The sequence below is a fragment of the Oncorhynchus mykiss genome, chromosome 17, assembly GCF_013265735.2.
Source record: "Oncorhynchus mykiss isolate Arlee chromosome 17, USDA_OmykA_1.1, whole genome shotgun sequence".
In the NCBI taxonomy this organism is placed as follows: domain Eukaryota; kingdom Metazoa; phylum Chordata; class Actinopteri; order Salmoniformes; family Salmonidae; genus Oncorhynchus; species Oncorhynchus mykiss.
In genome coordinates, this window is record NC_048581.1 from 88178181 (window position 1) to 88200978 (window position 22798).

General features: G+C 45.1%; 3 protein-coding genes across 3 annotated transcripts; 2 read left to right on the plus strand and 1 right to left on the minus strand.

Annotated features, from left to right (window-relative positions):
• Positions 1-3502: 3502 nt before the first annotated feature.
• LOC110494815 (translation machinery-associated protein 7) lies at positions 3503-5577 on the minus strand. Its single transcript, XM_021570147.2, has 4 exons — positions 5424-5577; positions 4875-4930; positions 4634-4721; positions 3503-4190 (listed from the first exon to the last, which is right to left on the minus strand). The coding sequence occupies exons 1-4, from the start codon at positions 5437-5439 to the stop codon at positions 4156-4158; spliced, it is 195 nt and encodes a 64-aa protein (XP_021425822.1). The 5' UTR covers positions 5440-5577; the 3' UTR covers positions 3503-4155.
• On the plus strand, positions 5548-8012 carry LOC110494814 (mitochondrial potassium channel-like). Its single transcript, XM_036950924.1, has 4 exons — positions 5548-5639; positions 6008-6409; positions 6611-6775; positions 6876-8012. Exons 2-4 carry the CDS (start codon positions 6068-6070, stop codon positions 7686-7688), a joined length of 1320 nt encoding a protein of 439 aa, XP_036806819.1. The 5' UTR covers positions 5548-5639; positions 6008-6067; the 3' UTR covers positions 7689-8012.
• A 161-nt stretch (positions 8013-8173) lies between these two features.
• On the plus strand, positions 8174-22565 carry LOC110493296 (DNA replication licensing factor mcm2). The gene is made up of 16 exons (XM_036950923.1): positions 8174-8329; positions 9905-10095; positions 10758-10921; positions 11779-11906; positions 12009-12147; positions 12351-12570; positions 13594-13801; positions 14029-14163; positions 15315-15506; positions 16393-16486; positions 16836-17086; positions 19154-19393; positions 19771-20013; positions 20929-21111; positions 21438-21593; positions 21901-22565. Exons 1-16 carry the CDS (start codon positions 8216-8218, stop codon positions 22009-22011), a joined length of 2769 nt encoding a protein of 922 aa, XP_036806818.1. The 5' UTR covers positions 8174-8215; the 3' UTR covers positions 22012-22565.
• The last annotated feature ends 233 nt before the right edge of the window (positions 22566-22798 follow it).

Below are 22798 nucleotides of genomic sequence, written 5' to 3' on the forward strand. Positions count from 1 at the left end.
CAATGTAATTAAAGCAGTAAACATAAATGCTTTGTCATACCAGTGATATACGGTCTGATATATCACGGACGTCTGCCAATCAGCATTCAGGGTTGGAACCACCCAGTTTATAATATGTGTTATATCCTTTTGGCAGGGCCAACAAGAAGCATCCTTACACCATGGTGAAGAGTACCAGACTGGGGCGCGACACCTACAAGGAACAGTTTGTCTTCCTCTACAGGTACTGACACAATGTGTTGTTAGACAACAAAATCCGATTTCACTTACATTGAGGCTTATCTAAGATCTGATTTAGGGGGTTTACACAAAGATCTAAATTTTTCCATACACTATAATGAGGGATCCTGTTTTCTGCTAACAATGCCTGCAGTACGACCTAGAACTTCCATGGCTTCAATGACAGGAGGCAGACGTTTTGAGCAGTGAAACCTGATTTGAGCAGACTAATGTCCTGCTCACATGCCAGTTGGAATTCAGGAATTTCAGAGTTGCTAACTGGTTGAAATCAGCACGCCTATAGCTACAACCAGCATGTGAACAAGGCCTAAGATTGAATTGACAATCATTCCGTGCAACTGAAATTAGTTATGTCCTCATTTTCCAGAGATAATCTACTGTGGCAATTTACTCTACACATATTATTAATATAAAGCTTGAGATGGTGAGTATAGTTCAGCACAGGAAAGTATAGTTCAGTACAGTAGAGTAGAGTTCAGTACAGTAGAGTAGAGTTCAGCACAGGAAGGTAGAGTTCAGTACAGTAGAGTAGAGTTCAGTACAGTAGAGTAGAGGACAGTAGAGTATAGTTCAGTACAGTAGAGTATAGTCCAGTCCAGTACTGTAGAGTATAGTTCAGTAGAGTATAGTGTGGCACAGTAGACTATAGTTTCGTACAGTATAGTATAGTCCAGTACAGGAAAGTAGAGTATAGTTCAGTTCAGTAGAGTATAGTTCAGTACAGTAGAGTATAGTTCAGTACAGTAGAGTATAGTTCAGTACAGTAGAGTATAGTTCAGTACAGTCGAGTATAGTTCAGTAGAGTATAGTTCAATTCAGTAGAGTATAGTTCAGTCAAGTATAGTTCAGTACAGTAGAGTATAGTTCAGTACAGTCGAGTATAGTTCAGTAGAGTATAGTTCAGTAGAGTATAGTTCAGTTCAGTAGAGTATAGTTCAGTAGAGTCCAGTAGAGTATAGTTCAGTTCAGCAGAGTATAGTTCAGTACAGTAGAGTATAGTTCAGTAGAGTATAGTTCAGTTCAGTAGAGTATAGTTCAGTAGAGTATAGTTCAGTACAGTCGAGTATAGTTCAGTACAGTCGAGTATAGTTCAGTACAGTCGAGTATAGTTCAGTAGAGTATAGTTCAGTACAGTCGAGTATAGTTCAGTACAGTCGAGTATAGTTCAGTACAGTCGAGTATAGTTCAGTCGAGTATAGTTCAGTACAGTCGAGTATAGTTCAGTAGAGTATAGTTCAGTAGAGTATAGTTCAGTTCAGTAGAGTATAGTTCAGTAGAGTATAGTTCAGTAGAGTATAGTTCAGTACAGTCGAGTATAGTTCAGTACAGTCGAGTATAGTTCAGTAGAGTATAGTTCAGTAGAGTATAGTTCAGTACAGTCGAGTATAGTTCAGTACAGTCGAGTATAGTTCAGTACAGTCGAGTATAGTTCAGTACAGTCGAGTATAGTTCAGTCGAGTATAGTTCAGTACAGTCGAGTATAGTTCAGTAGAGTATAGTTCAGTAGAGTATAGTTCAGTACAGTCGAGTATAGTTCAGTAGAGTATAGTTCAGTCAAGTATAGTTCAGTACAGTCGAGTATAGTTCAGTAGAGTATAGTTCAGTAGAGTATAGTTCAGTTCAGTAGAGTTCAGTACAGTCGAGTATAGTTCAGTAGAGTATAGTTCAGTCAAGTATAGTTCAGTACAGTAGAGTATAGTTCAGTACAGTCGAGTATAGTTCAGTAGAGTATAGTTCAGTACAGTAGAGTATAGTTCAGTACAGTAGAGTATAGTTCAGTTCAGTAGAGTATAGTTCAGTTCAGTAGAGTATAGTTCAGTAGAGTATAGTTCAGTTCAGTCGAGTATTGTTCATAGAGTATAGTTCAGTACAGTCGAGTGTAGTTCAGTACAGTCGAGTATAGTTCAGTTCAGTAGAGTATAGTTCAGTAGAGTATAGTTCAGTTCAGTCGAGTATTGTTCATAGAGTATAGTTCTGGACCGTAGAGTATAGCTTAGTACAGTAGAGTATAGTTCAGCATAGGAAAGTATAGTTTAGAACAGCAGAGTATAGTTCATAGAGTATAGTTCAGTACAGTATTGTTCATAGAGTATAGTTCTGTACCGTAGAGTATAGCTTAGTACAGTAGAGTATAGTTCAGCATAGGAAAGTGTAGTTTAGTTCAGTAGAGTATAGTTCATAGAGTATAGTTCAGTACAGTATCGTTCATAGAGTATAGTTCTGTACCGTAGAGTATAGCTTAGTACAGTAGAGTATAGTTCAGCATAGGAAAGTGTAGTTTAGTTCAGTAGAGTATAGTTCAGTACAGTAGAGTATATTTCAGTACAGGAGAGTATAGTTCAGTACTGAACCCTGGTCATATCAGTAGCCGGATGTTTTTCCAGACCATGAGACACTATAAATATATAAATAAGGCCCCCTTGTCAGGTCAGGAAAAATCCTGGCCCTACATGATAATAATGATTCATTTACAAGTGTGTCATTTGATCTTGTCCAAATAGGTCCAGTAAGAAGCAACACTACACTGAAAATCAGCACTCGTCTGGGAAGAAACAGATACAAGGAGCAGTGTGTTTCCGTACAGGTACAACTTTACCCTCATAAAGCTCTATCTGATGCCCTGCATCTTTTACATTGTGATCTGATAAATATATATATATAATGCAGGACTAATGCTATTAAATGTGTTGCGTTGTTTGTGCTGAAAAGGGATGATTTGGTGGACTTGGTCAGCGCCTTGCAATGAGTACAACCAGGCTGAAGATGTGGATAATTTGGCACGCCCAATTTTTCCGTTTTTGATTTGTTAAAAAAGTTTGAAATATCCAATAAATGTCGTTCCACTTCATGATTGTGTCCCACTTGTTGTTGATTCTTCACAAAAAAAAATACAGTTTTATATCTTTATGTTTGAAGCCTGAAATGTGGCAAAAGGTCGCAAAGTTCAAGGGGGCCGAATACTTTCGCAAGGCACTGTATCCTAGTTTCAAAAGGCATATATGTATGTTCTAAAGAAGATGGATGTACACACGCCAGACAACACAAGCCAAGTTTAATCCTGGCAGATGGTTTGATTAACAATATTATAAACTATATGAAATTAACACTTTAGTAGCCTACAGTGTGACCCTCTGTCTACGCTAGAAATACATGTAAAAGGTGAACCCTCTGGCTTACATCTCCACATCTATCATGCTTTATCAGGCGAGTGACCATTAATTACCCTGTTGAGGTACAGCTGAAAGGACAGACACCAACTAAATACAGCAAGCAGCATCATTGCGCTTTATTCTGAATCTCCCAAACTTTCCTCTTAAGGAAAAATCATCTAAATGAGGTAAACAAGCAACATCTTTTAAACACACATCACTCCACACACATTCCAAAATCCGGTGTCAAAATCAGAACAATAAAATGAATTGTAGATAAGAAAACTAACTTCCTGGAACTGGGAAACAGTTCATGGGCAAAATTGGACTGTATGAAGAGAATTTAGGGAACGGAAGAGAGAACCTCAACGAGAGAAGCTGGATTTACAGATACAGATGCTAAAGATGCAGGTGGCCAAGCTTGGAAGAAGTGAAACCGATTACATTTGACCATAACACACTATATTTGTGCTACACGTTGTAACGGGGCCGTCACAACATCATGTTGGTATGTATAGTGTAGCTATTGATCTAATGATGATGTGTTTCCTGACTGAATCTCAAAGATTACAGAGGAGTATAAATACAACAGTAGTTACAAGACTTTAATAGTACAGAACTTTTTCCTTTACAAGAACACACTGGAAATTATTTTTAAAAAGGATCATTTCATGTATTGTACTCATTCAATGGACCCAAACAAGAAAAAAAATATGGGGGGGGGGCTGTGATTCAGCAAATGAGTGCATGATCTTCTAACGCCAAATCACTTCTTTCCAGACTTCTTGATTCCGCCACCAGCTGAAACAAAATGGAGAAGTTGAGGAAAACCATCTGAAATATGTATAACTTTTTGTAGAAAACTCATGTAGTGAGGCACTAATGTATAGACTCAAAGACACCGGTGGCAAGCAGAGTACATTGAATATCAGGCAAGAATACCCCCCCCCCCCCCCAAAAAAAAGCTAACACTGCCACCTAGTGTTGAGAATCAATAGGCCTATTCTCCTCAGTACTTGAGATACTTTTTTGTTATGTCTGCAGTATAAAAACGTGTGAAACATTGGCATGGGTAAATAATACTATATATCTGGAGTCAGTGAATGGGTGGTTGGGTAGATTTGGGGCAAGTTGAAAGTTCACCCTTTGATTTAATTTTGGGGTATTGTTCAGTTTCATCAGAAAAAGTGAGGAATCCTGATTAGATTCTTATTGTCAACAAGAACAAATACATTATTCTTTACTCAAAGGTCCTTTTCCTGCTGCTTTCGTCTTCAACGCCTCCAAGGCTTTCTGGTCTTCTTTCTGCTTTTGTTTGAAGGCCATTTCATCCTGGATTTGACAAAGCAAACCTGCTCAGGATTACAATGGAAATAACACCGGTCCACATTTTAATGTATTCGAATTTTCAAAATATCCTGAGCGTTCCTTCAGAATGATATAGGCTACATAGAACAACATTGTGCCATCAACACAATGACTTACATCATCCATCTCCTTAGTCGCTTTCTTGGCAGCTTTTAAAGGCTTCTTCTTACCACCTGTAAGACAAGAACATATCTCATTGAATTAATATGAATCAATACCGCATATGAGCATCACACAAAGCCCAGAAGGTAGCATGCTACGTAACTAGCTAAACTTGATTAAGACATGTGGGAGAAATGTACACATTACACAGCTAGCTAACCATCTAGCATAACTGTGATGCATGTATTAGCAAGCATATGTTAGTACGAGCAATCAACAATATATGAACATATATGGTACATACGAATGCCATCCCTGTAAATAGATTGAACTTTCTAGCCTAAGTAGCATGGCCATCTCTTTGCTTTGGCATGGCTTGACAGGCGCCAGCTACTCAAGCTACAGTATCTAGCTACATTGCAATGCATTGCACGAGTTGCTAGTTAGCTAGTCTGGACAGTCGAAGTCGAAACTTTTCTTCAATCTAGTAGAGGCAATATTACGTTTCCTCTGAAAATAAATATCGAGCTTTATGTAAAAAAAAAATGTAAATGTGTATCTCACCTTCTCTTCCGGACATATTTGATACTTTTCAATAAAATCTCAATTAAACAACTGAGCTAGCGTATTAGCAGTTGCTTACTAATCCGCGCTGTTAGGACCTTACTTCCGCTCTAAACCGGATGCAGGATGTTTGCGATGCGCCTGATCATAAAAGCATCATTCACGTTCTGTAGCCAGCTGATAATTTGCCGAACAATCAACGCTTGAAGACAACCGGTACGTGATTATACTTTTTTAGGTACAAATAAAAATCAGAGAGATGAATAGCTACGAGTAGAACATGACGTTAATTTAGGCTTGGGTTGCCTTAAAGCAAGTTTGCAAACTGTCAGCTCTGTAGCTAGCTAGGTAGCTTTGCTCGCTAGCCCGTTCTCTATGGTAATTGATTGGGGGTCTCAGCCACTGCATCATGCATAACATCCAAAATGGCCATAGATTTTCAATGAATTGCATAAACATCAGCATTGTAGTGGTCAAATGAGCAGTGTTAAAAAATATTTATGAACATTCATTGATACATCGAACCTCAACAGCCCACCCATATACTGTACTTTGATACAGGGTTTGACTGTACTGTTTTACAGGTGGCAGCTCCAATGTCTTCTGCTGTAGTGTCATAGTGAATATAACCGACTGGCTTCTCAATGAGGTCCGGAGGGAAACCGCTCACACCATGGTGCCATGGAACATCATGTCTCTACCGTTTCCACATCCCTTGGACGGTCAGCGGGACTGTGTATTCCAGCAGGAGCTACAGCACACAACAACAGAAACCACCACAGCCAAAAGATGACCGAGTAGATAAACCTGCTGTGCCTATTCAGGAGCATGCCATAGCTACAATACAGAATCTGACTGACTTGGGGAAGCAATGGGGGCAGAAGTCTATGAGCACTGCCTCAAACACAGTTAACTACTGGTGGGAGAGGTACGAGGAGTTTGTAGGCCTGAATGAAGTCAGATATGCCCAGTCTAAAGTTACAGAGGTAAGACAATATGCAAGCCAGGTGTATTGAACTGGAGGTTTTGATGCATTTTTCACTGTATCTATCTTGTCTTACCATCTCTCCACTGAGTTTTCCATGACCTGACCAGGAGAAAACCCTGGTTTGTCTTGGGACCCAGAGTTTGGTCAGATTATGTATCTCTTTCCTGATCTTGTAAATGTTGTCATGTTTTTTCTGTAGGCAGAAAAGGCCTTCATGGTGGCCAGAGGGATGGTGCGTGAGGCCCATGGCAGCCTGGAGGCCCTGCAGGTCCGGCTGAAGGAGGTGAGAGATCGACTGGATCGGGTCTCACGAGAGGAGGCCCACTACCTGGAGCTGGCCACGCTGGAGCACAAGTTGCTGCAGGTAACAAATGTCAACACAGAATAAAAATGGAACATACACACATCTGTAGTGTTGCTCTCTATTTAAAGAAGCAAACATTCTCACAATGTCTTGACCACAGGAGGAACGTCGCATGCGAACAGCCTACGAAAACGCAGAGGGGGCTGAAAGGGAGAAGTTTGCCTTATTCTCAGCGGGTGTACGTGAGAGCCACGAGAAAGAACGGACGCGGACGGAGCGCACCAAGAACTGGTCCGTGATAGGCTCTGTACTCGGTACCTTCATAGGGGTCATGGGTTCTACCTATGTCAACAGGGTACGCCTACAGGAGCTGAAGACTTTACTACTAGAGGCCCAGAAAGGACCAGTCAACCTACAGGAAGCTATCAAAGTCCAGGCCAGTATGCATAAGACTCAACAAGAGGAACTGAGAGGCCTTATAGACACCCTGAGGACGGCACTACAGCATAGAGCAGCTCAGGCTGAGAAAGATGTGAAGAAGCCAGTGGCAGGTCCTGTTCTGGTTCCGGAACCCATCGTGGTTCCGCCTCCACCCCAACCCTCTCCAAGTGCCTCTGAGACAGTTCTAAAAGAGATATTGCTCTATAGCCAGAAGGCACAGGTTCTTATAGAAGGAGTCCAGCCCCAGCTTGGGCAGCTTGACCAGGGTGTTGGGAAGGTTGAGTCGGAACTCAAGGACGTGAAGAATTTAATTGAGACGTATCATAGAGAAGAGAAGCCACCTGTCGTGATAAGTCAACAAGATTCACAGATGTTTGTATGTGAAACAGAGAGTGTTATGCAAGGAATTGACCAGACGGAGAAAAGACTTGAGGCTCAGATAAACCAGACTACCATGTACAACGCTGTTCTGGCTTACGTTGCGCTTGCTGTCACTGTACCTGCGCTGTATATTTTCTTTAGAGGTGTTTGACTGATGTTATGTACTGTAAAATAGTGTTATTAATCCAACCATCTTGATTTACAATGAAATAATTACAAATTAATATTGTGATGTGCTATTCATGTCTTTTATACAGGGAAAATGAACCATGCACTGATGTGAAATCAATGACTGTATGAGAGTACTATAATTATGTTTAAATGCAATACATGATCAAATATTTAGAATTACAGTTCTTGATCTATTAAAATGTAATATGTTGTCAAATATTTTATGTTTTGAAAGTAGATTTGTTATATAAATTGTCACTCCTAGAAAAAAGAACATTAAACGTGTATTTCACACAAAAATCTGCTCAAGCGTGACAGCGTTGCCCAATTTAATTATCAGTTGGTCCTATGACGGAAGTTATACAAGCGGTAACCCGGAGCTTCCGGCTTGCTGGGCGAACCAAAACGAGTGCACCTAAATTATCTCCATAGGACTGACCAATCACAGAGCCATTAATTAGCGCCGACCAATCATAATACTGAGTTTGGTTTTCAACGTACATATTCATGAGGTTTCGCGCGCTTTCCATACCACGTGAAGATTTCGCGGGAAAAGTCAGTGGTCAGAAAAAAAACACTTGCGTAGAAGCAGCGGAGACAAGCCGGCGATACACAATGGCGGTGAGTGATTATTATAGAAAATAGTTTTATATTAACATTGCATGCTAATATAAAAGTTCACAGGTGGCTGTTTATCTCCTGTGATTGGTTAGCTAGCTTTGCGCGTGTTCTCTTTTTGCTCTTTAGTAAAGTAAAGAGCAGAAGAACATGACAGGAAGCAGATTAGCTAGCAACGTTGTCTTGCCCACTAATCTTAGCTAGCTATGTTACTTGCCAATTTAACTAGGCAAGTCAGTTAAAAACAAAATCTTATTTACAATGACCGCCTCACCCGGCTGAAGCTGAGCCAGTTGTGCGTCGCCATATGGGACTCACGATAACGGCAGGGTTGTGATTTATTTATTTATTTTACCTTTATTTAACCAGGTAGGCAAGTTGAGAACAAGTTCTCATTTACAATTGCGACCTGGCCAAGATAAAGCAAAGCAGTTCGACAGATACAACAACACAGAGTTACACATGGAGTAAAACAAACATACAGTCAATAATAAAGTATAAATAAGTCTTTATACAATGTGAGCAAATGAGGTGAGATAAGGGAGGTAAAGGCAAAAAAAAGGCCTTGGTGGCAAGGTAAATACAATATAGCAAGTAAAACACTGGAATGGTAGCTTTGCAATGGAAGAATGTGCAAAGTAGAAATAAAAATAATGGGGTGCAAAGGAGCAAAATAAATAAATAAATTAAATACAGTTGGGAAAGAGGTAGTTGATAGGGCTAAATTATAGGTGGGCTATGTACAGGTGCAGTAATCTGTGAGCTGTTCTGACAGTTGGTGCTTAAAGCTAGTGAGGGAGATAAGTGTTTCCAGTTTCAGAGATTTTTGTAGTTCGTTCCAGTCATTGGCAGCAGAGAACTGGAAGGAGAGGCGGCCAAAGAAAGAATTGGTTTTGGGGGTGACTAGAGAGATATACCTGCTGGAGCGTGTGCTACAGGTGGGAGATGCTATGGTGACCAGCGAGCTGAGATAAGGGGGGACTTTACCTAGCAGGGTCTTGTAGATGACATGGAGCCAGTGGGTTTGGCGACGAGTATGAAGCGAGGGCCAGCCAACGAGAGCGTACAGGTCGCAATGGTGATACGACCCGGGATCTAACCAGGGTCTGTAGTGACGCCCCTAGTACTGAGATGGCAGTGCCTTAGACCGCTCATAACTAGATGTAAGTGATAGAAAGTACATTTTATTAAGTTTATGATTTATACATTTTCATTGGCCATGTTAAAAGTGATACAAATCGTTTAATCTAGAATTGTATTGTGCGATAGCTAGTAGTTAGCTAGCTAGCTAGTTTGATTGCCAGGTTGTCAGCCATCAGTCGGCGTACGAGCACTCCATTGTCACCATCATAGTTAGCAAGCTAACTAGAGAGACCCTGGTAACTAACTTGAAAAATGAAACGTTTAATTTATATAGCTCATGTTCGCTAGCTAATTAACGTTAGCTCTTTGTTTACTACGTTAGTTGTTACATCTTGTTACAATAACATTGTTATGATATAAGTCATCACATAAATAACTAGTAAAGTTTAGCTAATCGATTTTTAACAAGGGTCTGGCTATTCTCCTCTTTGTCAGGATTCATCTGAGTCATCTCACATGGCGATCAGCCCCAGCCATGGTTCCAGACGGGGAGACCAGACCTCCAGCCCAGGGAGAGACCTGCCCCCCTTCGAGGACGAGTCCGAGGGGCTCCTGGGTGATGGTCCTCTGCCAGGGGAGGAGGAGGAGGGAGATGGGGAGGAACTGATCGGAGATGCGATGGAGAGGTGAGCAAGGGGAGGTGTTTATTTCATTCTAGCTAACTCAATGTAACTCTGGTAAACTAGCTAGGTTACGGGTCTTACTGTGTGTTCATCTTCCTTGTGCTGCTGTGTAACATGACTGCAATAAAAAAAAGTATTCAACACCTTTTAGGGATTCAATCATGGACACTCTTACTGACAGGTGTAGCTGCTTTGCATGATGTATTGTTGTCTCTACCTTCTTGACCTTTGTGTTGTTGTCTGTGCCCAATAATGTTTGTACCATGTTTTGTGCTGCTACCATGTTGTGTTGCTACGATGCTGTGTTGTCATGTGTTGCTGCCTTGCTATGTTGTCTCTCCTGGTGATTTGTGTTTTGTCATATATATATATTTATTATTTTATTTATTTATTTATACTCCCAGCCTGGCCTCCCCCCCCCCCCCCCCCCCCCCCCGCTTGAGGCCTTTTGGTAGGCCGTCATTGTAAATAAGAATTTGTCCTTAACTGACTTGCCTAGTTAAATAAAATACATTCATTTAAAGTGGAATTGATCCTTGTCGTTTATCTCATCCTGACTTAAGACGTAGTTCTTTACATAGTGTTCTGGTTGCTTTTATATTATCAAAGCATTTTCATGTTCACCACACTGATGCCATCTCTCTCTCCCCCCCCCCCCAATACAGGGACTACCGAGCCATCCCTGAGCTAGACAGGTATGAGGAGGAGGGTCTGGATCTTGACGAGGAGCTGTCGGAGCTGTCTCCTGGAGCCAGGGCTGCTGCTGAGGACGCCATGAGGAGAAGAGACAGGGAGCAGGGAGGCAGGCTGAGGAGAGGTCTACTTTATGGTGAGGATGTTTATATATTATATACATTGAGATTCAGGGACAAGGAGGGTAGGCTGAGGAAATTAGGATATTATATATATATCTCGAGGGGTGGCAAACTCAAGAGAGGACTGTCCTATGGTGTATATATTCTGTATAGAGAGTATGTCATGTGTCACGAACCGGCTCAAAGCCCGTAACAAAGGGAGACAACGTGGAGATAAGGAGTAACAAAATATATATTTATTAACTAAAGAAACTAAGGAAAATATACAATGATGTGTGTAATCAGTAGTGTAAGTGAGTGTTTTGCATGCATGAATGTGATAATGCAGGGTGTTGAAAGGTGCCAAAGCAAACAAACAAAAGGCCACCAAGAACCACAACACAATCTACAAATGTCTGCATGGAGAGAGTCTCCTCCATGAATGGGGAAGGGGTGTATTTATCCTGGGGAAACACCTGGGCCCAGGTGTTTCCCATGTAGCTGACGACCCTCTCAACTCCGCCCACCGGCATCCTAATAAGGAAACAAGAACAAAGACAAAATACGGCAGACAGAGTGGGAGGGTCGTCACACATGGTAAAGGCCCAGAGAGCCGAATATACTGTCGGCCCTTTAAGACCTCTAAGTTTGGCCCGTAGTCTTTGTCTACGAAGATACTGCATTAGGCCTAAATACTATATCGTCGTCATCTTACGTCGTTGTGTAATGTATGAAGTAACTCCAAACCTTGCTGTATCAACGACTTCCACTAATCATTCACCTTTCTTCCCAAACGTTTCTGTTCATCGTAACAGTGAGGATGAGAATTATCCGAAGCTTACCGCGTCAATTAACTCTACTCATTTCTACTCAATTCTCTTCTTGTTAACAGACAGTGAGGATGAGGATGAGCGTCCGGCTCGGAGGCGTCGCCTGGCTGAGCGGGCTGCAGATGGGTCCGGGGTGGAGGGAGAGGATGAGGAGATGATTGAGAGCATTGAGAACCTGGAGGACATGAAGGTAAGAAAGAAAGAAAGAAAGAAAGAAGAAAAAGTAGTTTTTATCTTTTTATTTTTTCAGATTTTTAAATGTCTTTATTTCCCTGTGATTGGTTGGTTGTAGGGTCACTCAGTCAGGGAGTGGGTGGTCATGGCCGCTCCTCGTCTGGAGATATACCACCGTTTTAAGAACTTCCTGCGCACCCACGTGGATGAGAATGGCCACAATGTGTTCAAGGAGAAGATCACCGACATGTGTAAAGGTATTCAATACAAGTACTAGACTAATCTATCTGACATTTCACACAGAGGACAAGGACTGGTGAGCTATCAGGACATAGCAGCCAAGGAGGATGTCCTGGTCTACTTCCTGCCCGAGGCACCTACTGAAATGCTGGGGGGGGGGGGGGGAAATACATTTTTTATTTATGTAAATAACCAATGATAATATATTTAAAACTTCCAGAGAACAAGGAGAGTCTGGTGGTGAACTACGAGGACCTAGCGGCCAGGGAGCATGTCCTGGCCTACTTCCTGCCCGAGGCGCCTACTGAGATGCTGAAAATATTTGACGAGGCAGCCAAGGAAGTAGTCCTGGCCATGTACCCCAAATACGACCGCATCGCTCAGGAGATCCACGTCAGGATCTGCAACCTGCCCCTCGTCGAGGAGCTGAGATCCCTCAGGTTAATACTGATTTTAAAAGTAGACTCAGTGACACAAAGTAGACACTTTTTCAACAACAAAGACCGAGGCTAATCTCGTCTACATTTGTTACAGAGCTATTATTTGACCCTGCTGGTCATCTATGAAAGTTCGATCATCCTTGAAAGAGCCATCTGGCCTTATTGGCGATGTACTGTTATCTCTACCCGGCACAGCCAGAAGAGAACTGGCCACCCCTCATAGCCTGGTTCCTCTCTAGGTTTATAATCTCCACCTGGCACAGCCAGAAGAGAACTGGCCACCCCTCATAGCCTGGTTCCTCTCTAGGTTTATAATCTCCACCCGGCACAGCCAGAAGAGAACTGGCCACCCCTCATAGCCTGGTTCCTCTCTAGGTTTATAATCTCCACCTGGCACAGCCAGAAGAGAACTGGCCACCCCTCATAGCCTGGTTCCTCTCTAGGTTTATAATCTCCACCCGGCACAGCCAGAAGAGAACTGGCCACCCCTCATAGCCTGGTTCCTCTCTAGGTTTATAATCTCCACCTGGCACAGCCAGAAGAGAACTGGCCACCCCTCATAGCCTGGTTCCTCTCTAGGTTTATAATCTCCACCCGGCACAGCCAGAAGAGAACTGGCCACCCCTCATAGCCTGGTTCCTCTCTAGGTTTATAATCTCCACCCGGCACAGCCAGAAGAGGACTGGCCACCCCTCATAGCCTGGTTCCTCTCTAGGTTTCTTCCTAGGTTTTGGCCTTTCTAGGGAGTTTTTCCTAGCCACCGGGCTTCTACACCTGCATTGCTTGCTGTTTGGCGTTTTAGGCTGAGGTTTCTGTACAGCACTTTGAGATATCAGCTGATGTAAAGAAGATCTTTATAAATGTGATTTGAGGTAGAATATTAGCGCGACGTGAACTCCCATGCACATAGGCTGATACTCTGTGGGGCCTCTTGCACCACACCCCCTCTATAGGACTAATATAATTGATTTGCCTCTTTCCAATACACGATCCGTTGTTATTTTCCCCTCTTGTCCTCCCTAGACAACTCCACCTGAACCAGTTGATCCGTACCAGTGGAGTGGTGACCTGCTGTACAGGTGTTCTACCTCAGCTGGGAATGGTCAAGTACAACTGTAACAAGTGTAACTTCATCCTGGGGCCCTTCTTACAGTCCCAGAACCAGGAAGTGAAGCCAGGGTCTTGCCCTGAGTGCCAGTCCTTTGGCCCTTTTGACATCAACATGGAGTTGGTGAGTCTAGCCGACCAAATAGATGTGCTCTAAGGTAGTGGACCAATAGCAATACAGAATCTAGGTGTGTGAACCAATGGAGGATCGAATGAGATTAGAACGAGGAAGTGAAGCCGAGTGCCAGTCGACCAATCAGGCTCTTGACACATGTATGACCCTGTTGACTTGATTTCCATTTAATAAATACAGGAAGGGAAAAAAGTGGAATAATAACACTTCTTCCACAGACTGTGTACCAGAACTACCAGCGAATCACCATCCAGGAGAGCCCTGGGAAGATCGCCGCTGGCCGCCTCCCACGCTCCAAAGATGCCATCCTGTTGGCTGACCTGGTGGACCAATGCAAACCTGGAGACGAAATAGTGAGTCTGACTTCTAACAGAACTAACTAATTTTTTTTTTTTTTTGGTAGTTGGTTGATGTACAGGGACCTGAGGACTCCATTATAATGTGTGGTTTCATAGGTAGATGTACCTGAGGACTCCATTATAATGTGTGGTTTCATAGGTAGATGTACCTGAGGACTCCATTATAATGTGTGGTTTCATAGGTAGATGTACCTGAGGACTCCATTATAATGTGTGGTTTCATAGGTAGATGTACCTGAGGACTCCATTATAATGTGTGGTTTCATAGGTAGATGTACCTGAGGACTCCCATTATAACGTATGGTTTCATAGGTAGATGTACCTGAGGACTCCATTATAACGTGTGGTTTCATAGGTAGATGTACCTGAGGACTCCATTATAACGTGTGGTTTCATAGGTAGATGTACCTGAGGACTCCATTATAATGTGTGGTTTCATAGGTAGATGTACCTGAGGACTCCATTATAATGTGTGGTTTCATAGGTAGATGTACCTGAGGACTCCCATTATAACGTATGGTTTCATAGGTAGATGTACCTGAGGACTCCATTATAACGTATGGTTTCATAGGTAGATGTACCTGAGGACTCCATTATAACGTACGGTTTCATAGGTTGACGTACCTGAGGACTCCATTATAACGTATGGTTTCATAGGTTGACGTACCTGAGGACTCCATTATAACGTACGGTTTCATAGGTTGACGTACCTGAGGACTCCATTATAACGTACGGTTTCATAGGTTGACGTACCTGAGGACTCCATTATAACGTACGGTTTCATAGGTTGATGTACCTGAGGACTCCATTATAACGTACGGTTTCATAGGTTGATGTACCTGAGGACTCCATTATAACGTACGGTTTCATAGGTTGATGTACCTGAGGACTCCATTATAATGTATGGTTTCATAGGTAGATGTACCTGAGGACTCCATTATAACGTACGGTTTCATAGGTTGATGTACCATATTGTTTGACCCCATTTTGAACATTCATGTGTTTGTTCATACTAGTAAAAATACCAAAGCAACTCTTCATATTTGGGGCAAAAGTTTTAAAAAGCTCAGAGCGATCCTTTTTTCATTTTTTGAAAATAATATTTTCCCAAAAGTAACATTCTAACTTTTTTTCCCCCCCCGCAGGAACTGACGGGCATCTACAACAACAACTACGACGGCTCTCTGAACACGGCCAACGGCTTCCCAGTGTTCGCTACGGTCATCATGGCCAATCACATCGCTCGGAGAGACAACAAAGTGGCCGTGGCCGAGCTCACTGACGAGGACGTCAAGGCCATCGTGGCGCTGTCTAAGGACGAGCGCATCGGGGAGAGGGTGAGTTAGGAGGACCCTGCTGAGAGAGAGAGAGAGAGATATTTTTGTGCGTATGTGGACACCCCTTCAAATTTGTGGATTTGGATATTTCAGCCGCACCCTGCTGGTGTGATGTGGTGAAGTGTGATTCATCACTCCCGAGAACACGTCTCCACTGCTCCAAGAGTCCAATGGCGGCGAGCTTTACAGCGCTCTAGATGACGCTTGGCATTGCACATGGTGATCTTAGGCTTGTGTGTGCGGCTGCTCTGCCACGGAAACCCATTTCATGAAGCTCCCGACGAACAGTTCTTGTGCTGACGTTACTTCCAGAAGCTGTTTGGAAGTCGGTAGTGAGAGTTGCAACCGAGGACGGACTACGCTCTTCAGCGCTCGGCAGTCCTGTTCTGTGAGCTTGTGCGGCCTACCACTTCGCGGCTGAGCCGTTGTTGCTCCTAAACGTTTCCACAGCTCTAGCAGGACAGAAATTTGATGAACTGACTTGTTGGAAAGGTGGCATCCTATGACGGTGCCACGTTGAAAGTCACTGAGCTTTTCAGTAAGTCTATTCTACTGCTTGTCTATGGAGATTGTATAAACCGGCCAGCAGTGGGTGTGGCTGAAATGTCCGAATCCACTCATTTGCAGGGGTGTCCACATACTTTAGTGCGCATATACGTGACAGATGCAATTTTCGGAGACCACTTTTGGCTCGTGGGTGCTACTTTCAGAACTATTGGCTAGAAGGTCAACTAAAGTACCGGAGAAGCTCATTGTGTAAATGTTGGTTGTCAATTACCCGTAGCTAGAAGGGCTTTTAAGAACTCCTTATCTAGTCGTGTTGTCGTTCCTCATATCATTTAATATACCCTATTCATCCCCTGGTCTGTCCACTGTCTCTCCGCAGATCTTTGCCAGTATCGGCCCCTCCATCTACGGCCACGAGGACATCAAGAGAGGCCTGGCTCTGGCTCTGTTTGGTGGAGAGCCCAAGAATCCAGGTTTGTGGACAATAGACGAGGCTATTCCCACAATCCCATGCAGTGCGCGCTGACCAGGTAGCCAGGTGCACGGTGTAGCCTCCGACACATTGGTGCGGCTGGCTTCCGGGTTGGATGCACGCTGTGTTAAGAAGCAGCGCGGCTTGTGTTGTGTTTTGGAGGACGCATGGCTCTCGACCTTCGCCTCTCCCGTACAGGAGTTGCAGCGATGAGACTAACTATTACCAATTGGATATCACGAAATTGGGGAGAAAAAAGGAGTAAAAAAAATATATATATATATATACACACAACACTATTTAAAACCATCCACAACACTATTCAAAACCATCCATGCTCTCTCTTCTAGGTGGGAAACACAAGGTTCGTGGGGACCTTAACGTGCTCCTGTGCGGTGACCCCGGTACGGCCAAGTCCCAGTTCTTGAAGTACGTTGAGAAGGTGGCCAGCAGAGCGGTGTTCACCACAGGCCAGGGAGCCTCCGCTGTGGGCCTGACCGCCTACGTACAGAGACACCCGGTCACCAGGGAGTGGACCCTGGAGGCTGGAGCCCTGGTGTTAGCAGACAGAGGAGTCTGTCTCATCGACGAGTTTGATAAGGTGAGGGGGATTATTTTTATAACCATCTGCTGATGGATGGGGGAGGAGCTTGTGATATTCACATTTCTCATGAGTAGGGCGGGGAGGGTCTCTTCTGGTCAGGATGGGGGTGGTCTCTTCTGGTCAGGATGGGGGTGGTCTCTTCTGGGGGGGGTCTCTTCTGGTCAGGATGGGGGTGGTCTCTTCTGGGGGGGGGGGGGTCTCTTCTGGGGGGGGTCTCTTCTGGTCAGGATGGGGGTGGTCTCTTCTGGGGGGGGTCTCTTCTGGTCAGGATGGGGGTGATCTCTTCTGGGGGTGGTCTCTTCTGGTCAGGATGGGGGTGGTCTCTTCTGGGGGGGGTCTCTTCTGGTCAGGGTGGGGGTGGTCTCTTCTGGGGGGGTCTCTTCTGGTCAGGGTGGGGGGGGTCTCTTCTGGTCAGGGTGGGGGTGGTCTCTTCTGGGGGGGGCTCTTCTGGGGGGGGCTCTTGTCAGGATGGGGGGGGGGGGGGGCTCTTGTCAGGATGGGGGGGGGGGCTCTTGTCAGGATGGGGGTGGTCTCTTCTGGTCAGGATGGGGGTGGTCTCTTCTGGTCAGGATGAGGGGGTCTCTTCTGGTCAGGATGAGGGGGTCTCTTCTGGTCAGGATGAGGGGGTCTCTTCTGGTCAGGATGAGGGGGTCTCTTCTGGTCAGGATGAGGGGGTCTCTTCTGGTCAGGATGAGGGGGTCTCTTCTGGTCAGGATGAGGGGGTCTCTTCTGGTCAGGATGAGGGGGTCTCTTCTGGTCAGGATGAGGGGGTCTCTTCTGGTCAGGATGAGGGGGTCTCTTCTGGTCAGGATGAGGGGGTCTCTTCTGGTCAGGATGAGGGGGTCTCTTCTGGTCAGGATGGAGGGGGTCTCTTCTGGTCAGGGCTTTGGGGGGGTCTCTTCTGCTCAGGATGGGGGGGGTCTCTTCTGCTCAGGATGGGGGGGGTCTCTTCTGCTCAGGATGGGGGGGGTCTCTTCTGCTCAGGATGAGGGGGTCTCTTCTGGTCAGGATGAGGGGGTCTCTTCTGGTCAGGATGAGGGGGTCTCTTCTGGTCAGGATGAGGGGGTCTCTTCTGGTCAGGATGAGGGAGTCTCTTCTGGTCAGGATGAGGGAGTCTCTTCTGGTCAGGATGAGGGAGTCTCTTCTGCTCAGGGCTTTGGGGGGTCTCTTCTGCTCAGGATGAGGGGGTCTCTTCTGGTCAGGATGAGGGGGTCTCTTCTGGTCAGGATGAGGGGGTCTCTTCTGGTCAGGATGAGGGGGTCTCTTCTGGTCAGGATGGAGGGGGTCTCTTCTGGTCAGGGCTTTGGGGGGGTCTCTTCTGCTCAGGATGGGGGGGGTCTCTTCTGCTCAGGATGGGGGGGGTCTCTTCTGCTCAGGATGAGGGGGTCTCTTCTGGTCAGGATGAGGGGGTCTCTTCTGGTCAGGATGAGGGGGTCTCTTCTGGTCAGGATGAGGGGGTCTCTTCTGGTCAGGATGAGGGAGTCTCTTCTGGTCAGGATGAGGGAGTCTCTTCTGGTCAGGATGAGGGAGTCTCTTCTGGTCAGGATGAGGGAGTCTCTTCTGGTCAGGATGAGGGAGTCTCTTCTGCTCAGGGCTTTGGGGGGTCTCTTCTGCTCAGGATGAGGGGGTCTCTTCTGGTCAGGATGAGGGGGTCTCTTCTGGTCAGGATGAGGGGGTCTCTTCTGGTCAGGATGAGGGGGTCTCTTCTGGTCAGGATGAGGGAGTCTCTTCTGGTCAGGATGAGGGAGTCTCTTCTGGTCAGGATGAGGGAGTCTCTTCTGGTCAGGATGAGGGAGTCTCTTCTGCTCAGGGCTTTGGGGGGTCTCTTCTGCTCAGGATGAGGGGGTCTCTTCTGGTCAGGATGAGGGGGTCTCTTCTGGTCAGGATGAGGGAGTCTCTTCTGCTCAGGGCTTTGGGGGGTCTCTTCTGCTCAGGATGAGGGGGTCTCTTCTGGTCAGGATGAGGGGGTCTCTTCTGGTCAGGATGAGGGAGTCTCTTCTGCTCAGGGCTTTGGGGGGTCTCTTCTGCGGCTTCTGAGGCTTAACAAAAATCTCCCCTGTCCAGATGAACGATGCAGACAGAACCAGTATCCATGAGGCCATGGAACAACAGAGCATCTCCATCTCCAAGGCTGGCATCGTCACCTCGCTCCAGGCACGCTGTACTATCATCGCTGCTGCCAACCCTATCGGTGGTCGCTACGACCCGTCTCTGACCTTCTCTGAGAACGTGGATCTGACTGAGCCTATCGTGTCTCGTTTTGACATCCTGTGTGTGGTCAGAGATACTGTGGATCCAGTGCAGGTAAAGCTGCATATCAACTAGTGTCCGAATGCTAACTTCCTTCATACATTTTTCGTAATATTGGTACAAACTGGATTGTAATATAACTACTGTTGCTTAATTAATACTCTACAAAAACACACAACTCAACATCTCTCTCTCTCTCTCTCTCTCTCTCTCTCTCTCTCTGTCTCTCTGTCTCTCTGTCTCTCTGTCTCTCTGTCTCTCTGTCTCTCTGTCTCTCTGTCTCTCTGTCTCTCTGTCTCTCTGTCTCTCTGTCTCTCTGTCTCTCTGTCTCTCTCTGTGTCTCTCTCTCTCTCTCTGTGTCTCTCTCTCTCTCTCTGTGTCTCTCTCTGTGTCTCTCTGTGTCTCGCTCTCTCTCCTTTTTACTACAACAGGATGAGATGCTGGCTCGTTTCGTGGTGGGCAGCCACATTAAGCATCACCCCAGCAACAAGGAAGCTGGCATGGCTGGCTTGGAGGAAGTGGTTCTGCCCAACACCACAGACGTGCCTCCTATCCCCCAGGAGCTGCTGAGGAAATACATCATGTACTCCAAGGAAAGAGTGCGGCCCAAACTCAACCAGATGGACCAGGATAAAGTGGCTTGTATCTACAGCGACCTGCGCAAAGAGTCCATGGTGAGTCTGTGACTAGTCTAGTATCGCCACAATTACAAAAAGTCTTGTTAGCTATTGGCTGTTCCGAACAAAAAAGCTGGAAATCAAGGTTCTCTGTGTGAAACGGTGTTTGAATCCTGCGTACTACAATCCTGTTAGCCGGGTGAGTTTCGATCCCAGAGCCTAGAGACAGGCTTAATGACACTCATTCGACAGACCTGAACAACCGTAATGCGAATTGGAATGTCTTGACTTTAAAAATAAAAAAAATGATTTTAAGAATGGATCTTAACCCTGGAATCAATAATAATCAATCGCTTTGTCTGCTGTAAGGGGACTGTCAGCATCCTGCTGTTGGATCAATAGTGAGTCACAGCTGGATATCTTCTCTGATTTTATTTGGTTCTGATCACATCCCTGTTGGTGTACCGTCTTGTGTGTGTTATTACTGAGTAGGAGACAGACAGGCTCCCCATCACATCCAGTGTCTCATCATGGGTTTATTATCAGTAATAGATCTATGTATTCCTCTCTAGGAGACAGACAGGCTCCCCATCACATCCAGTGTCTCATCATGGGTTTATTATCAGTAATAGATCTATGTATTCCTCTCTAGGAGACAGACAGGCTCCCCGTTACATCCAGTGTCTCATCATGGGTTTATTATCAGTAATAGATCTATGTATTCCTCTCTAGGAGACAGACAGGCTCCCCGTTACATCCAGTGTCTCATCATGGGTTTATTATCAGTAATAGATCTATGTATTCCTCTCTAGGAGACAGACAGGCTCCCCATCACATCCAGTGTCTCATCATGGGTTTATTATCAGTAATAGATCTATGTATTCCTCTCTAGGAGACAGACAGGCTCCCCGTTACATCCAGTGTCTCATCATGGGTTTATTATCAGTAATAGATCTATGTATTCCTCTCTAGGCGACAGGCAGCATCCCCATCACGGTGCGTCACATCGAGTCTATGATCCGCATGGCGGAAGCCCACGCCAGGATGCACCTCCGAGACTACGTAGTGGAGGATGATGTCAACATGGCCATCAGAGTCATGCTGGAGAGCTTCATCGACACTCAGAAGTTCAGCGTCATGAGGAGCATGAGGAAGGTAAGCACTGGAACGGACTCCTCGACCTTGGGGGCCTCGGGTCGTCGACCTTGGGGGCCTCGGGTCGTCGACCTTGGGGGCCTCGGGTCGTCGACCTTGGGGGCCTCGGGTCCTCGACATTGGGGGCCTGGGTCCTCGACAAAAGTTCACTTTCAATGGATATGAATTGGTGTCTGGGAAACCAGTCCTAGGAGGAGGCTTGCTAGTCACTTCCTCTAGTGACATCCTGAAATCAACCCGTCTTCCTCCCTCATTTACTGGTTTTCAAACAGGACAACTGGCTGCTGTTTACTCTGAAACCAACTTCTTCCTCTTCTTCGCTCTAGACGTTTGCCCGTTACCTGGCGTTCAGACGAGACAACAATGAGTTGCTGCTGTTCATCCTGAAGCAGCTGGTGTCAGAGCAGGTGGCGTATCAGAGGAACCGGTACGGAGCACAGCAGGACACCATCGAGATCCCAGAGAAAGACCTGGTGGACAAGGTAATGAGCAGTTGGTCATGGGGTTGTCTTAACGAATGATGTAAAATGTCTTCCTCGGTAATGTACTATTATACCAAGCTGCTAATCACGGTGCCATCTCAATAGTCTGATGGTTTCGTCTCCTCTCGCTCATCTGTTGTCTAGCGAGATGCTAACCTTTGGCATAATCTCAAACATGTCAACTTGATTCAACTCTATCTATTTCTATTCTTCCCCTCGGGGGGGGGGGGGGGAAATATCTTGTTAACATGTTGTTGTCAACACTGCTATAGTTTATGAATTATTGTTCTGTTCTCTCCTTCCCCAGGCCAGACAGATCAGCATCCACAACCTGTCAGTGTTCTATGACAGCGACGCGTTCCGATCCAACAAGTTCTCTCACGACACGAAGAAGAAGCTGATCCTGCAGCAGTTTTAAATCTGTTTCCTGGGTAAAAAAAAAAAAAGACTAGCCTCTGTCTGTGTTCTAAATTCACCCTTTCCATATGTAGGGTACTACTTTTGAATAGGGCCCATAGGGGTGTGATTTATTTTTCGGGGGACACAGCCTGTCTGGATGTGTAAATAGTTGTAAATGTTTGTCATCCTGTTGTTGGTTAAAAGAAGAATCCTAATAGGGAACAAAATGGCCCAATTTTAATGCGATCAATGTTACAATTTGTATCTGTTAATGTACCAAGTTTTGTGAACGTAGCCTATATACCTTCATTCCAAACTACTTTCTACTTTTACATTTTGGAACACAGCTTGTGTGTTTTTTGTAACTGACTTTTTGACGTGCAACTGAGTATTAATGTCTTATTTTTATTAGATAATCTGATTTCAGGTCAGATGATCTTCTTGACACTGAAATATGATGTAATATTATTTTCTTCTGGACCAATGACTTTCTGATGACCTTCATGACTTCCTGTTCTGGTCTGTGACTAGAATTCTGTGATAATGTTTTGGTAATAAATGTCATTTGTTGAAGCATGTCATCACCCTGAATGTACTGAAGACGAGATCTCCGAGTGGCGCAGCCGTCTAAGGCACTTGCATCTCTGTGCTAGAGGTGTCACACCCTGGTTTGATTCCAGGCTGTATCACAACCAGCTGTGATTAGGAGTCCCATAGCGCGGCGGACAATTGGCCCAGTGTCGTCCGGTTTGGGTTAGGGGAGGGTTTGGCCCGGGTGTAGGCCGTCATTGTAAAATACGAATTTG

Excerpts from the sequence above, each read along its gene's own strand:
- LOC110493296 (XM_036950923.1), top strand. The coding sequence starts at position 8,216 with ATGAGGTTTCGCGCGCTTTCCATACCACGTGAAGATTTCGCGGGAAAA. Across the intron at positions 10,096-10,757 it reads ATCGGAGATGCGATGGAGAG|GGACTACCGAGCCATCCCTG; the intron begins GTGAGCAAGGGG and ends CCCCCAATACAG. Across the intron at positions 13,802-14,028 it reads TTGACATCAACATGGAGTTG|ACTGTGTACCAGAACTACCA; the intron begins GTGAGTCTAGCC and ends CTTCTTCCACAG.
- LOC110494814 (XM_036950924.1), top strand. The coding sequence starts at position 6,068 with ATGAGGTCCGGAGGGAAACCGCTCACACCATGGTGCCATGGAACATCA. Across the intron at positions 6,410-6,610 it reads CCCAGTCTAAAGTTACAGAG|GCAGAAAAGGCCTTCATGGT; the intron begins GTAAGACAATAT and ends TTTTTTCTGTAG. Across the intron at positions 6,776-6,875 it reads TGGAGCACAAGTTGCTGCAG|GAGGAACGTCGCATGCGAAC; the intron begins GTAACAAATGTC and ends TCTTGACCACAG.
- LOC110494815 (XM_021570147.2), bottom strand. Across the intron at positions 4,722-4,874 it reads CGACTAAGGAGATGGATGAT|GATGAAATGGCCTTCAAACA; the intron begins GTAAGTCATTGT and ends TGTCAAATCCAG. Across the intron at positions 4,191-4,633 it reads AGCAGGAAAAGGACCTTTGA|CTGGTGGCGGAATCAAGAAG; the intron begins GTAAAGAATAAT and ends ATTTTGTTTCAG.